The sequence below is a fragment of the Strigops habroptila genome, chromosome 2 (assembly GCF_004027225.2).
Source record: "Strigops habroptila isolate Jane chromosome 2, bStrHab1.2.pri, whole genome shotgun sequence".
Lineage (NCBI taxonomy): Eukaryota > Metazoa > Chordata > Aves > Psittaciformes > Psittacidae > Strigops > Strigops habroptila.
Window position 1 is genome coordinate 121,624,727 of NC_044278.2, and position 13,901 is coordinate 121,638,627.

Below are 13,901 nucleotides of genomic sequence, written 5' to 3' on the forward strand. Positions count from 1 at the left end.
GCTTCCAGTGTCTGAAGGGGGCTACAAGGCTGCTGGAGAGGGACCTTCATCAGGGACTGTAAGGTTGGAAGGGACCTTAAAGCTCCTCCAGCTCCAACCCCCTGCCACGGGCAGGGACACCTTCCACTAGAGCAGGTTGCTCCAAGCCCCTGTGTCCAACCTGGCCTTGAACACTGCCAGGGATGGGGCAGCCACAGCTTCTCTGGGAAAAGTCTGTGCCAGCACCTCAGCACTCTCACAGGGAAGAGCTTCTGCCTCAGAGCTCATCTCAATCTCCCCTCTGGCAGGTTAAAGCCATTCCCCTTGGCCTGTCCCTCCATCCCTTGTCCAAAGCCCCTCTCCAGGTTTCCTGGGGCCCCTTTAGGCACTGGAGCTGCTCTAAGGGCTCCCCTTCAGGAGCCTTCTCTTCTCCAGGCTGCCCCAGCCCAGCTCTCTCAGCCTGGCTCCAGAGCAGAGCTGCTCCAGCCCTCGCAGCAGCTCCGGGGCCTCCTCTGGCCTCGTTCCAGCAGCTCCACGTCCCTCTTGTGCTGTTGCCCCAGAGCTGGATCAGGACTGCAGGGGGGGTCTCCCCAGAGCGCAGCAGAGGGGCAGAATCGCCTTGTCCTTGTTTACATACGGATTTCAGGGATCTTTCCTGCTGATCCCAGGGAAAACAAGGGCTCTCTACCAGGGAGAAGTCTTGGCTGTTGGTAACAATTATTCTTATCACAAAAGCTCAGCTCAGGCTCAGCATCTCTTCGCATTGGGTGAAGGAAACCCTTCTGCATTGCCTGCCAAAGAGGTTTCAGCCCAAGGGGCTGGCAGGGAAAATGGATGTGGCTTTCAAGATAAAGCAATTGAGGGACCTGGCTCTGCTCGCTGAAGGCAGAGGATATCATCCTGCTGACTCCTGGTGCCCTTTGGCATGGTCCTAAGAAGCTCTGCAGAAGGTAGAAAAGGAGACAAATATATCAGAGGTTTTCTTCCAAGATGTTTTTAAACACTTTTCGACTGTTTTTGTAATTAAACAACTCCAAAAAGAAGCAGAAACTTTCAGGTGCTGATCTCAAGTCTCCTGGGACAGCTTTGCTCCTCCAGTGTGACAGAAGGTGGATTGCAAAGAGGCAAGAAGCCTGCAACAGCCTCTGCATCAGCCACAAACCACTCGAGCATCACCTCTGCCAGCACTTGTGCTGTACAGGCACATCCAGCTACGTGACAGGGAGGAATCTGCAGCGAAGCAGAAGAGAATGGATGAAATAATCCCTCCAGCAAGGCCAGGCCCTTTCAGCAGCTGCAGGAGCCTTGGGAAGGAAGAAGAGCTCCGTGGTTCTATTTCAGTTCTAATTAGAGTACAGAGAAGGGGTGGTTTGGGTTTCTGCAGCTGAGGGGGGAAGCAACAAAGCAACACCTTTGCTTTCTTAAATGTCACAAAGAAGGAGGTTGTGCTCCTGCAAAGAGGGACTCGGTTACCTGGCTCTGAAATGATTCATTAGTCAAAGAAAGGCAGATCCGGGAGCTGAGGCACATTCAGACTGGAAATAAGGTCCATGGGTTTTAACAGAGAAGGTGCTCAGCCACCAGAACAAGCTGCCAAGAGCAGTGCTATCTTTGTATCCAAGGAAAAGCAAGAGCAGGAGCCTTTATGAGAAAGATGCTTTCATCAGAGCAGGAGTGATCTGCTTCCATGCAGCGGAAACCTATAGCCGAGGCGTGCAGGAGGCTGAATTATGTGATTTAACAGTCCCTTTTGGCCTTAAAATGTAGCCGTCTGTGATAGATGATGGAGAAACTCTGCAGTGAGGAGATGGACTTGTTTCTCACCGAGATGTGTAGGACAACGATGGTCACTGGGAGGCGGGTACTGCTCTACCCCAATTTGTGACTGTGCTACCCCAAACTGGGCCTGGGGCAATGCTCCCCCCTCAGCCACATCTTGTGTGATGAGCCCCCATGAGGGGCAGAGGGGATTTGGGAGTGTAGCCCCCTCCCTGAGCACAGAGAGTTTGAGGCCATAGAACCATAGAATCAAATCACTTGTGCTCCAGGCCCTGCACCAGCTCCGGTGCCCTTCTCTGGCCCCGCTCCAGCACCTCAATGTCTCTCTTGCAGTGAGGGGCCCAGAACTGACACAGGATTCGAGGTGCGGTCACGGAACAAGAGGTTGTCATGAGCATGACTTGCTCTTAATTGTGGTGCCCATCACGGTGTCCTCCCACAAACACAGCACCGACCAGTCCCCCTCCAGGCACAGCAGCTTCTCCTCGAGCTCTGCCCTTCCTCCAGGAATTCAAAGTTCATGTGAGGAGAAGCCCAGCTTTATTGGTACAGGAATGCTGGCCCCAATCCAGCTCAGGCTCCCACTGAGCTCCTTGCTCGAAGAGCCGGGAGTCATCAAACCAGCGTCACTGCCAGGGTGGCCCTGCCTGGGGCTCAAAGGGCAGGACAACATCCGTTCCACATAAGCAGTTTTGTCATGTCCAGGGAATGCCACAAGAACACAGCTCAGAGCTGGGAGCCCATGGCCTTGATAAGGAGGAGAGAGCAAAGGTGGTGCAGATCCTCTCCGCTTCCTCCAAACCTGAGTGGAGGAGACAGCACAGTGCCGTGCATGGCACTGAGCCCACCCGTGCTCTGCATCCGGGCAAACCTTGTCCTCTCTTGTTCCTTCTCTCCCCTCCATGCAACAGATCACAATGGAGATGAATATCTGGGGTGTCAGGTGTGTGTCAGGAGCTCCAGGCACTCGGAAATGCAGGAGAAGGCCTGGCAGGGTGGAGCTGGAATCAAATGCATGAGCCTGGTTTGCAGCAGAGACTTGCCACATCAATGAACGCAGATGAACTGGAGATAAAGGCAGAAAGTCTGTCTCAAGCCCTGACAGCTCCAGACAGAAGCAATTGGGGCAGTGATCAGTCAGCAGAGCTAGAAATCCTGACCTGAAATCAAGCTGCCAGGCAGCTCCTGCACAGGATGGAGAGCAATGAGGGCTCAGGGATGCAGGCAGGAGGATCCGCTATCAAGAAAGGGGAAATTAGGGCCAGGCAGCAGAGAAGGGAGTGGAGAAGAACCTAGGAGATAGGAAGGTTTGCACTGGAGATGGCCCTGTGCTGGGCACTGGTGAGGCTGCACCTCGAATCCTGTGTCAGTTCTGGGCCCCTCACTGCAAGAGAGACATTGAGGTGCTGGAGCGGGGCCAGAGAAGGGCACCGGAGCTGGTGCAGGGCCTGGAGCACAAGTGTGATGAGGAACGGCTGAGGGACCTGGGGGGTTTAGTCTGGAGAAGAGAAGGCTCAGGGGGGACCTTCTCGCTCTCTGCAACTGCCTGACAGGAGGACGGAGCCAGGAGGGGGCTGGTCTCTGCTCCCAAGGAACAAGGGATGGGACAAGAGGAAACGGCCTCAAGCTGCACCAGGGCAGGTTTAGATGGAGCTGAGGAACAATTCCTTCCCCAGAGGGTGCTCAGGCATTGGAACAGGCTGCCCAGGGCAGGGCTGGAGTCTCTGGATGAGCTTAAAGGTCTTTTCCAACCTGATTGATTCCATGATTCTGGTGAAGGAATGTGGAGGAGACAGGAGGGGACAGTTTGCAATGGGATTTTCCCAAGCCAGCTCAAGACTGTCAGGTTTGGGATCACACATCACCCATCCCTTCCATCCTGGTCTGCCAGGCAAACCCCTTTCCCCCTTCCTCTCCCACTGGGAAACACATGCTGTAAATCAGGAATGTCCCCATCCTTCCCCCTTCAAATCCAGGGAAGCGCGCCCAGACAGCAGCTGGGATGAAGGCAGTGGCACTAAGGTGGGATTCACTTTGCCCTCAGGGGGAGCAGCCTGCTGTGGGAAGAGGAGTTTCTGCTTCCCTCACAAGCCCAAAGCGTGCCTGCCATTGGAACTGGGCACCTCATGCTCACACACTCTATCTTCATAGACACAGCAAACCCTGGACCATTACTTGGCTGCTGACTGCAGGGTAAGGTCCAACTCTACCGCTTCAACTGCAAAAAGACCCCCAAACCCCTTTGCAGTGCTCACACCAGAGCCAAAACAAGCCGGTTCAGCACCAAATCCTCTGTCCCCGCTTCAGACCTGCACACCCAGCCCAGCCCTGCGGCTGTCTCCAGGCTGCAGCAGGGTCTTGCTGAGCCTGCACCGGTCCCTGCCTGAATCCCACAGCCAGCAGGGACACCGTGAGCTGGCTGAGGGCTCATGAACACAGACACCGAGCCATGAAGCCGCCCGCCCTGACAGGCCCCGGCACCCTCCATCCCCGCTGCCCCTCACAGCGCTCCCTCACGGCCCTAACATGGCGGCCGCGATGCCACACTCAAGATGGCCGCCGCGCCACACTGAGGCGGGTCCACCCAGGCCACACTCAAGATGGCCGCCGCGGACAGCCAATCAGCGTGCGGGGAGCGGGCGGAGCGCGGTCCCGGTGTGAGGGGGACGAGGTGTCCGCCATTACCGGCCCCCTCAGGCTCTCCTCACCCGCTCCTTCAGGACATCGGGCGCCGCCAGCACCGCGGGTTGTCCGAAAGTTATCGAGGGGAACGAGGGGAGGGAGCCGCGGGGACCCGGGCGGCCCCGTCCCGGGCGCGGGGATGAGCGCGGCGCTGCCGAAGGTAACCTCTGGGCTGTGACCGGCTGTGGGGGGACACCGGGTCCGGTACCGCGGCAGGACGGGGAGGGGAGGGGCTCTGGGGACAGGAGGGACAGGCCGAGCCCTGCTACTGAGGGGGACACGGCCCGGCCCTGGGGCTGGAGTCATCATAGAACCTCAGACTAGTTTGGGATGAAGGGACCTTAAAGCTCCTCCAGTCCCAACCCCTGCCCCGGGCAGGGACACCTTCCACTAGAGCAGGTCGCTCCAAGCCCCTGTGTCCAACCTGGCCTTGAACACTGCCAGGGATGGGGCAGCCACAGCTTCTCTGGGCACCCTGTGCCAGCGCCTCAGCACCCTCACAGGGAAGGTTTTTTTCCTCACATCCAGCCTGAATCTCCGTCTTTTAGTTTAAACTTTTAGTTTAAAACCATCGCCCCTCATCCTGTCACAACAGACCCTGCTAAAAAGTCTTTCCCCATCTTTAGGCCCCTTTTAAGAGCTGAAAGGAGGGGAATTTTGAGCCCCGTTCCCCATTTGAAGGGAATTGGGGTGCTGTGTCACATGTCTGACCCTGACTTAGTGCCCTCATTGCTTACACTGGTGTACCTGGGCCAGGGGCAGAGATCCCCCCCCCAACATCCCTCTTTCCTCCTCAGGTACCCAGGGACCACCATGTCACTGCCTTGCGGGACCATCCCTAGTCCTCCCTGTCCCTCTGCTGACATTGGTAACAATCCCCCCTCCCCGGTTTGATGCAGCTCTGCCTGTCAGGGTTGTGGTGACAGCAGAGCTCTGCCCTGGTGATGGATGAGCTGTTTCCCTCCATCCATGTGGATCTGGAACGAGCATGAGGGTTATTCACGTGGCTGTTGTAACCTGGCGGTGGTGGGATGGTGTGAGGGACGAATGTGATCAGTAACCAAGGGGAGGAGAACCTCCTACCCTGATGTGTTGGATCCCAAACCAAAGTGAGGGGGTACATGAGAAGGTTAACACAGTCATAGAAACAACTAGAATAGGTTGGAAAAGACAAGTGTCCCATCCCTTGTTCCTTGGGAGCAGAGACCAGCCCCCTCCTGGCTCCATCCTCCTGTCAGGCAGTTGCAGAGAGCGAGAAGGTCCCCCCTGAGCCTTCTCTTCTCCAGACTAAACCCCCCCAGGTCCCTCAGCCGTTCCTCATCACACTTGTGCTCCAGGCCCTGCACCAGCTCCGGTGCCCTTCTCTGGCCCCGCTCCAGCACCTCAATGTCTTGGAGTGAGGGGCCCAGAACTGACACAGGATTCGAGGTGCAGCCTCACCAGTGCCCAGCACAGGGGGACAGTCCCTGCCCTGGCCCTGCTGCCACACTGGTGCTGAGCCAGGCCAGGATGCCATCATCTCTGTGTTACAGCTGTATTCTGGGGAGCAATAGTGGCTGGAGGCTGTGGAGAGATTGGGAGGGTTATTGGTACATTCAGAGCATCTCAGAGCATTGTTTTGATGCCCAAGGAAGTTGTGGCTGCCCCATCCCTGGCAGTGTTCAAGGCCAGGTTGGACACAGGGGCTTGGAGCAACCTGCTCCAGTGGAAGGTGTCCCTGCTTGGGGCAGGGGGTTGGGACTGGAGGAGCTTTAAGGTCCTTTTCAACTTAAACCGCTCTGGGATTTTAACCATGGTGGCTTGTTGCAGGTGCTGTGCTTGAAGAAGAGAGCATTGCTAAAGCAAGTGTTTGCACTCAGCAGGTGAGTGATCTGAGATCAAACCCAGGAAGGAAAACACAGTGTAAGTCATTAAAACACTCGTCACTTCTCCTGATAGTGCCAGAAAACATACATGACAAAAAAAGCACTTTATTGCCAATGAAAGTCATCTCAATTCTGGAGGGAAGACCTTGAGCTGATGTCTGGGAGCTGAAGGGGCTGTAGGATGTGAGGAAGAAAAAGTCCTATTGCTAATGGGATCTCTCTGTGTCTGAGGGACATGGGGTGGGAGCCTTTGTTCAAGGCGATTGGCCAGATGTGGTGTTGTTTCCACATCTGGTGGGTGAAAGCAGAGCTCTTAATGATTGCCTTGTTTCCTACAGAGCAGCAACACCCAGAGAAAGCCATCTGTGTGCTGCAGGTAAGGCCTCTCACTAATCCATTGCAAGGCAAAGCCTCCTTTACCCCAGGTAAATAGGACACATTAGAGTGTTTGTGTCTCCTTTTGACTTTTTAAGCTAATTTTGCACTGAGCAGCTGCTCTTCCACTCCCATACCTGTTTTCCTTACCTTTCTCTTCTCTTTCCCTCTTCTTGGCTGAGCAGGGTCCTAGTCATGGTGTTACACTGTGGTGTGACACCAGGCAGATGCTATTCACTGTGTTACTGCCCAGGAACTGACTTAGACCCTCGTGACTTTAACATTTATTGAGCTGCTGGTGTCTGCTGTCACAATTTAAACTAGAATTTGTTTTTGATGTGGAGGCAAAGTGTAACCAAGTGGCTTAAATCCTCGGTGTTCAGCTTCTCTTTGCTGTTCTGAGCTTCTTTTATTAAAATGAGGATTATTGAGGGTCTCATTTTACCCTGGAGAAGGAAGGATAAATAAAAGCTGATGCTGTTCTCATTTGGCTTCCTAGCACATGTATATTTAAACAGGACTGGATTGAAAATGAACGGGGGCTCAGATCCATCGTGGTGGCATCACTGCTGTCATGGAAGAGGAGACAGATAGAACATTTCATCAGCATCCTCCTCATCCACTGGTGCTGACAAGTCTGTCTTTTATTTGCCTGAGAATTCACCTGGGAAATGAATCACTTTTAATCTCTTCCTTATTTGTTTCTCACTGTAACCAACTGTGAATTGTACCAGCCTTGTGTGGGGCAGAGATCACCTGAAGCTTTAGCTTGGCTTTGCCTTTGTCAAAGAACTGAGGGCAAATTCCTGCCCCCAGTGTGGATTTGGGGCTCTCAAAGCACCTGTATCTGTTAAAAGAAGGGCTGGAAACGTGTTTGCTCTGCTTTGTTTTAAGGTGATGCACTCCTGAGTTGCCACAGACACTACAGATCCCGTCCTACACATGGCATTGGGAGGTTCAAATACCTGCTCCCCAAAGAGGTAGGTATAAAATTCCACTGCTGTGCTTGCTTTCAGCTGAGCCACGTTGGTACAGTCTGATTTAAACGGTGGGATTATTAATTCCATGGCTAATCATATGGAAAAGGAACAATGTAATTCTCTTTACCAAGGAGTTTACTGCTCCTTGGTACATAAATACCTTGTCCAGTGCATTCCTCTTTAAGTCAATGAGTAGTTTGGGGAAGGAGGAATCTCTTCCTGATGCTGAATTTTAACCCCCCAACTTCAGATCGTTGCAGAACATTGTCAGCAGGTTTTATTTGCATTTAAACTTTCTACATTCCCTCAAGTTTGGAAAGATGACAATTTTTATGGAAGGAGGAACCAACAACTCCTCTAAACAGCTGCCTCGAAGGCAGGAACTGAAATAAAAAGCAGTTTTTCTCCTCTCTTTTTGTCTTCTTCTGGAAGAAATGAATCATGGTGTGCATGTATTTTCTGTGTGGCTTCTGTGGCTCTGCCATCCAAGAACTGAACTGCTCAACTTGAGAACATCTGTTCACAGGATGTCATCCCAGTTTCAGAGGCAGGGAGAGGGAGCACAGATGGGCTGTGAGATGTTCAACACAGCTCAGCAAACCTTTGTCAGAAGAGAGAGCTGTAGATGGTCTCCTGTGTGGGCAAGAGGTAATGGGTTTATTTCCAGCTTTGTTCCAAACAGATCTGCTTGCTGTGTTCTCTTTATTAAATACAGGCTCCAAAGAGGAAGAAGGACAGAGTACAGATGAAAGAGATAAATGCTGGGACAGATTATGAGTATGGAGATATCAACATCCAGATGACTTCCTATGATATGTGTCTCGTGGAGCATTTTGCTCAGTACGTGCATAAACTCTGCAACAGACTCTCCATTAGAGTCAATGAAAGGTATGAGGAGCTGTGCTCTCATCCCTCAGCAGCTCATTGTGTTAGGCCACGTCAGGCTCCTGCATGATGATACCTTGCAGATAAGGGCACAATCCCTGATAGATTCCCACATCCCAATCTTTTGTCACCTGCTTGGTGTTCTCTTTATGTGTGTCTGTACAGTTTGGGATGCTTTATTCATAGAATCACAGAAGGGTTTGGGTTGGAAGGGACCTTAAAGCTCCTCCAGTTCCAACCTGTCTGGACACCTTCCACTAGAGCAGGTTGCTCCAAGCCCCATTCGTATAAGGAGGGCTGAAGTGGAGTTGTTCAGGCATTGACAGAACAGATTCCAAGGGAAAAAGAGCTGTTACTCCTCATTCCTTAGAGAAAGAGGAATGGCTTTGACAGGCCAAGGGGAATGGCTTTAACTTGTCAGAGATTGAGATGAGCTCTTAGGCAGAAGCTCTTCCCTGTGAGGGTGCTGAGGCGCTGGCACAGGGTGCCCAGAGAAGCTGTGGCTGCCCCATCGCTGGCAGTGTTCAAGGCCAGGCTGGACACAGGAGCTTGAGGGTCCAACTTTGGGGGATGAGCTTTAAGGCCCTTTCCAACCCAAACCATTCCATGATTCTATGGAAGAGGCTTAAGCCTGTGGGTGCTGAGCCTGGGAATGTGAGCTTAAGTATTGCTGAGTTATGCTGCTGGTTTTTATAGGCTCTGTGCATATATTGTGCTCACTGCAAGGGATTATACAAACTAGAATGAACTTAGGCAACCCCTGAAGCCTGTGGGAGAGCTACCCACTGCTTTAGTAGTAGGGGATGCTTCAGTTGCACACTCAATCTCCAAAGCAGACGTATCCTGATAGCAGCTTTGCTGGTTTTAATGGCTCTGAGGGATATGAGACAGGTCCTTGGTGCCTGCAGTGCACCCGAGGAGCTGTAGTCACTGGGAGAAGCACTTAGTGGTGCTTCTCTGAAATGTGTATCTTTACTTACCTTAAAGCTTTATTACCTTTCATCATATTTGTGCCATCAGGTTGGACTTAGTGTGCAGGGTTCAGTACGTACAGAAAGAAATGATTGCCCCTTAGAGAGCAGAGCTTGTGGGGTAAAACATGGGCAGTAGGATGTAGCCTGTTGTTACTGATGCTGTGCAAGTGGAGAGGGGGAGGCTGAGGTCTCGGGGGGAACACTAACTGCAGAGTGGGATCTGATCCAGTGCCTCATCGTACTCCTGGTGAATACAGAGGTGGAAATAAGGTCTTTGGAGTGGTGCCTGGCAGCTTCTGCCTCTGTTCCTGATGAACAGATTACAGAATAAATCAGAACTGTGCCTTTAGAGCTTGCTTTCAACTCTTCAAGAAGTTGCAAGTTCTCAGGCTGGGGTTTGTAGCTCAAACAGCTTTCTGCTGGCAGGGATGCTGCAAGCTTCTCCTTATCTCTTTCCAGTAAAGCACCCGCCTTCTGCCAGTGCTTGAGTTGCAAGGTACATAGTTTGCATAATTAATTCCTTATGAAAAGTTAATCTCCTTCCACATTCTCTGCTGCTGGAGGTTGATTCCTTCCTGTAAAGCAGGAATCTCCCTCCCTGGCCAAAGCACTGACCTGTGGTTCCTGCAGCTACGCGATGCCCACCAAAACCAATGAAGTGCTGTTCTTGGAAGAGAGAGGTTCCAAACTGCAGCTGGATGCTGTCCTCACAACCCATCAGAGGGTTGTCCAGGTAGGAGTGTGCTGATCGTGCTGTGGCTCTTGTGCAGTGCTTCCTATCACAGGCTCCCTCTCAAAACCCCTTAACTCCTGGAGTTAAGTCCCTGGAACAAATGAAAGGTGTAATCTGTGTGTAAATTGAAGCATGGAGCTGTCTAATTGGATTTCTTGCTAAAGGTTCCTCACAAAGCAGAAGCAAAAGAGGGGTTTCTGGATTATATATTTCAGCCAGAAGATTTATTAACTATTTTATGCAGAATACTTAAGGCAAAGGGTAGAAAACTCACATGTGGGCTACACAGATGCTGGAGAGGGACTCCTCATCGGGGACTGGAGTGATAGGACAAGGGGAATGGCTTTAACCTGCCAGAGGGGAGACTGAGATGAGCTCTGAGGCAGAAGCTCTTCCCTGTGAGGGTGCTGAGGCGCTGGCACAGACTTTTCCCAGAGAAGCTGTGGCTGCCCCATCCCTGGCAGTGTTCAAGGCCAGGTTGGACACAGGGGCTTGGAGCAACCTGCTCTAGTGGAAGGTGTCCCTGCCCGGGGCAGGGGTTGGGACTGGATGAGCTTTAAGGTCCCTTCAACCCAAACCATTCTATGATTCTATAAAGGATGAATGATTGAGCAAACTCAATGAAATCTAAAAATACTGTTAGTATCAGGGCCAGTTTCAAACCTGTACAACTAGTTGAGGTAAATAGTTCTTCCTCCTCAGTGATTTTGCCCTGCTAAATCTCTGCTGAATTACATTTTAAACCCAGAGGTAGATTTTTTTCCCCTGGAAAGAGCTGATGTGTGGTTAACACTGAGGCTTGCAGCTTTGCTGTGACAGCCTTTGTGTTAGATTCTCACCTAAATGAAGGTCTTGATGCAGGGTTGAGTCTCTTTCCATGCAGGAGAGCAGGCAGGAAGCACAGGAGAGCAGCAGGAAGCACAGTGTTCACAGAGAAGAGCCAAAATGAGAGCTTTGGGCTGTGCTGTGTGTAAAGGTGTGAGCACAAAGCAGAGAGTGCTTCTCTGAAGTGCTTCACTGCCACAGGCTCGTGCTGAAAGGGACACTCTTTCTTTCCATGCCATTAGTATAATGAGTCCATTTGGGATGTGGGGTTCTGCTCCTGCAGCACTTTTATTTCTTCTTTCAGATCAGCCATTTGAGTTCAACGTTTGCTCCGATCCTCTTGGAAATCATTCAGAGTAACCAGCCTGAAGGGGTCCATCTGTTAGTGAAAGAGGTATGTTTGATTTTCCCAACGATGGGCACTCAGGAAGCAGATAGGATGTGACATGAATTTGCTTTGGAAAGACTTATGGATGTCCAGGATCGCCCAGAACCAGCCCCCACTTGGTCTATGGAAAACCATTACCTCTAATTCTTCATGAGTGTTCCACACTCCATTTTAGCATCCTCGGGATGCATCCCTGCCCACCGAGCTGTGTGGTGCAGCTGACATGCTTGAGGGAAGGGATGGGATCCAGAGGGACTTGGACAGGCTGGAGAGGTGGGACCGTGTGGTCCTCATGGAGTTCAACAAGGCCAAGGGCAAGGTCCTGCCCCTGGGTCAGGGCAATTCCAGCACAAACACAGGCTGGGGGAGACTGGATGGAGCAGCCTGGAGAAGAGAAGGCTCCTGAAGGGGACACCTTAGAGCAGCTCCAGTGCCTAAAGGGGCTCCAGGAAACCTGGAGAGGGGCTTTGGACAAGGGCCTGCAGGGACAGGCCAAGGGGAATGGCTTTAACGTGCCAGAGGGGAGATTGAGATGAGCTCTGAGGCAGAAGCTCTTCCCTGTGAGGGTGCTGAGAAGCTGTGGCTGCCCCATCCCTGGCAGTGTTCAAGGCCAGGTTGGACACAGGGGCTTGGAGCAACCTGCCCTAGTGGAAGGTGTCCCTGCGTGTGGCAGGGGTTGGAACTGGAGGAGCTTTAAGGTCCCTTCAACCCAAACCCTTCTGTGATTCTATGGTTACAATGAGTGCCACAGGAGGTACCTTCCAGCTAATCCTATAGCTCTGGAAGAGATGGCAGGTTACAAACTGCTTCCCTTTGCTTCTGCACATTCCCTGTAACTGAAGAGAACACTTTCCTTCAGCAGCACTTCACCACCTTGTGTCTGGGAGTCACCAGGAATGTTGTGGAGCAGTTGGTAGCAAAGCTGAGACTAGAAACCCAAATGCTCTGGCCCATTTTGTGGCCTTCTCTCTGCAAGGATCAGCTTGTTTTCTGCAGAAAGACCTCAGGACCTCAGGGCGGAACTGAGGACCTCAGGGCAGAACTGAGAACTTCAGGGCAGAACTCCACTCACTGGTGGACCAGGCGTGAGGAGATACTTGAACTCATTTTACATTCAGACAAAACATTCCCAGGAAGCCCTTTTTCTTCAGGGACTAAAAGACTCTGGTGGCTGGAAAGGGAATGCAGCACAATTAAATTTAAGATGAAAGCACCATTGGCTTCTTAAGAGGCTTTTTGAAGAATATTTACTTATCTCCAGCCCTGCAAAACCAGAAGGAAGATGGGAGAAGGTCTCTGGAGCTCAGTAATCTCTGCTTTGGTCACAGTCCCATTTCTGGGTTTAATTGTGCCTGATGGTTTTGGCCCTGGAGGGACAACTGTGACATTGAGCCACTTGCAAAGTCATTGCAGTCCTCTGCAGGAAGCCCAGGGGAGAGCCCCAGGTGGCCTCATGCCACTGGTGGTGCAAGGGTTGAAAGCTTTGGGGTGCTCCTGCAATGATCTGAAGAACATAGGTGCTGTGGTGATGGGCAGTGGCAGAGATAGAGATGCCAGTTGACATCTTGAGCCCAGCACCATCCCTCACGCTGCCAAAAGCAGTGAGCCAGGAGAGGAGGAGTTTAGAGAGATGAATTTCAGAGCAGCCCATCCCAGCACCAAGCGTTCAGAACCATTCTGCCCTGTGCTTTCCCCCCAGAACCTGCTTCTGAGGGAGGCTGGGTGAAAAAGAGCAGCCTTAGAGCTCTGCCACGAGCTTCTAGGTGGAGCTGTGCTTGGGCTCCCTGGGTTCAGCAGACACTTCAGTCTTTTAAGTTCTTTGGTTTTTCACTTTTAAGTGATTCTCTTTGGGAGAGGGTGAATTTTCCTCCATTTCAGACAGTTCTCGAGGTGGTTCTGATTTACTTGGGTTGTTCTGTCCTCTCCAGCACACAGAAGCTGACTTCAAGAGCCGGTTGAAGGCTCGACCAGAACTTGAAGAGCTGAAGGCACAGATGAACTGATGTGAAGATGAACTCTCCATCCATTTTGGAGCTGCCCCTGGGGAAATTACCTTCTCCCTTCAGAAGGTGACTTCATGAGCACTGTGCCAATAATGTGGTGAATGGGAAGAAAATTCCCTGTTAAGGAGCTTGTCTTAATAAAAACATGTGTTTATCTGACCTGTTGGAGCAAGGCCAGAGGAGGCCCCGGAGCTGCTGCGAGGGCTGGAGCAGCTCTGCTCTGGAGCCAGGCTGAGGGAGCTGGGCTGGGGCAGCCTGGAGAAGAGAAGGCTCCTGAAGGAGAGGCCTTAGAGCAGCTCCAGGGCCTAAAGGGGCTCCAGGAAACCTGGAGAGGGGCTTTGGACAAGGGCCTGGAGGGACAGGCCAAGGGGAATGGCTTTAACCTGCCAGAGGGGAGACTGAGATGAGCTCTGAGGCAGAAGCTGAGGCGCTG

At 52.1% G+C, this 13,901-nt stretch overlaps 1 protein-coding gene and 1 long non-coding RNA gene across 11 annotated transcripts; one reads left to right on the top strand and one right to left on the bottom strand.

The window, feature by feature from the left end:
* Positions 1-679: 679 nt before the first annotated feature.
* Positions 680-4,209, bottom strand: LOC115604093. The gene is made up of 2 exons (XR_003990123.1): positions 4,016-4,209; positions 680-920 (listed from the first exon to the last, which is right to left on the bottom strand). It is a non-coding gene; the product is annotated as an uncharacterized LOC115604093 (long non-coding RNA).
* A 191-nt stretch (positions 4,210-4,400) lies between these two features.
* MRPL48 (mitochondrial ribosomal protein L48) lies at positions 4,401-13,627 on the top strand. Of its 10 annotated transcripts, none has more exons than XM_030476816.1 (10): positions 4,404-4,600; positions 5,238-5,308; positions 6,250-6,302; positions 6,644-6,730; positions 7,575-7,660; positions 8,376-8,548; positions 9,946-10,015; positions 10,106-10,252; positions 11,382-11,471; positions 13,394-13,627. In XM_030476816.1, exons 6-10 carry the CDS (start codon positions 8,406-8,408, stop codon positions 13,466-13,468), a joined length of 525 nt encoding a protein of 174 aa, XP_030332676.1. In that variant the 5' UTR covers positions 4,404-4,600; positions 5,238-5,308; positions 6,250-6,302; positions 6,644-6,730; positions 7,575-7,660; positions 8,376-8,405; the 3' UTR covers positions 13,469-13,627. The 10 variants fall into 10 exon arrangements, 8 of the variants coding, with proteins under 8 accessions (XP_030332674.1, XP_030332672.1, XP_030332676.1 ...); XR_003990121.1 differs by having other exon boundaries at positions 4,525-4,600; positions 6,649-6,730; positions 10,150-10,252; XR_003990122.1 differs by having other exon boundaries at positions 4,525-4,600; positions 6,649-6,730; positions 9,979-10,015; positions 10,150-10,252.
* Positions 13,628-13,901: the final 274 nt, after the last annotated feature.

Bases quoted from the DNA above. Each gene is read 5' to 3' on its own strand.
- MRPL48 (XM_030476808.1), top strand. From the start codon at position 5,254: ATGTCACTGCCTTGCGGGACCATCCCTAGTCCTCCCTGTCCCTCTGCT. The intron at 5,309-6,249 runs GTAACAATCCCC...GGCTTGTTGCAG, and splicing joins CTGTCCCTCTGCTGACATTG to GTGCTGTGCTTGAAGAAGAG. The intron at 6,731-7,574 runs GTAAATAGGACA...CTTTGTTTTAAG, and splicing joins CAAAGCCTCCTTTACCCCAG to GTGATGCACTCCTGAGTTGC.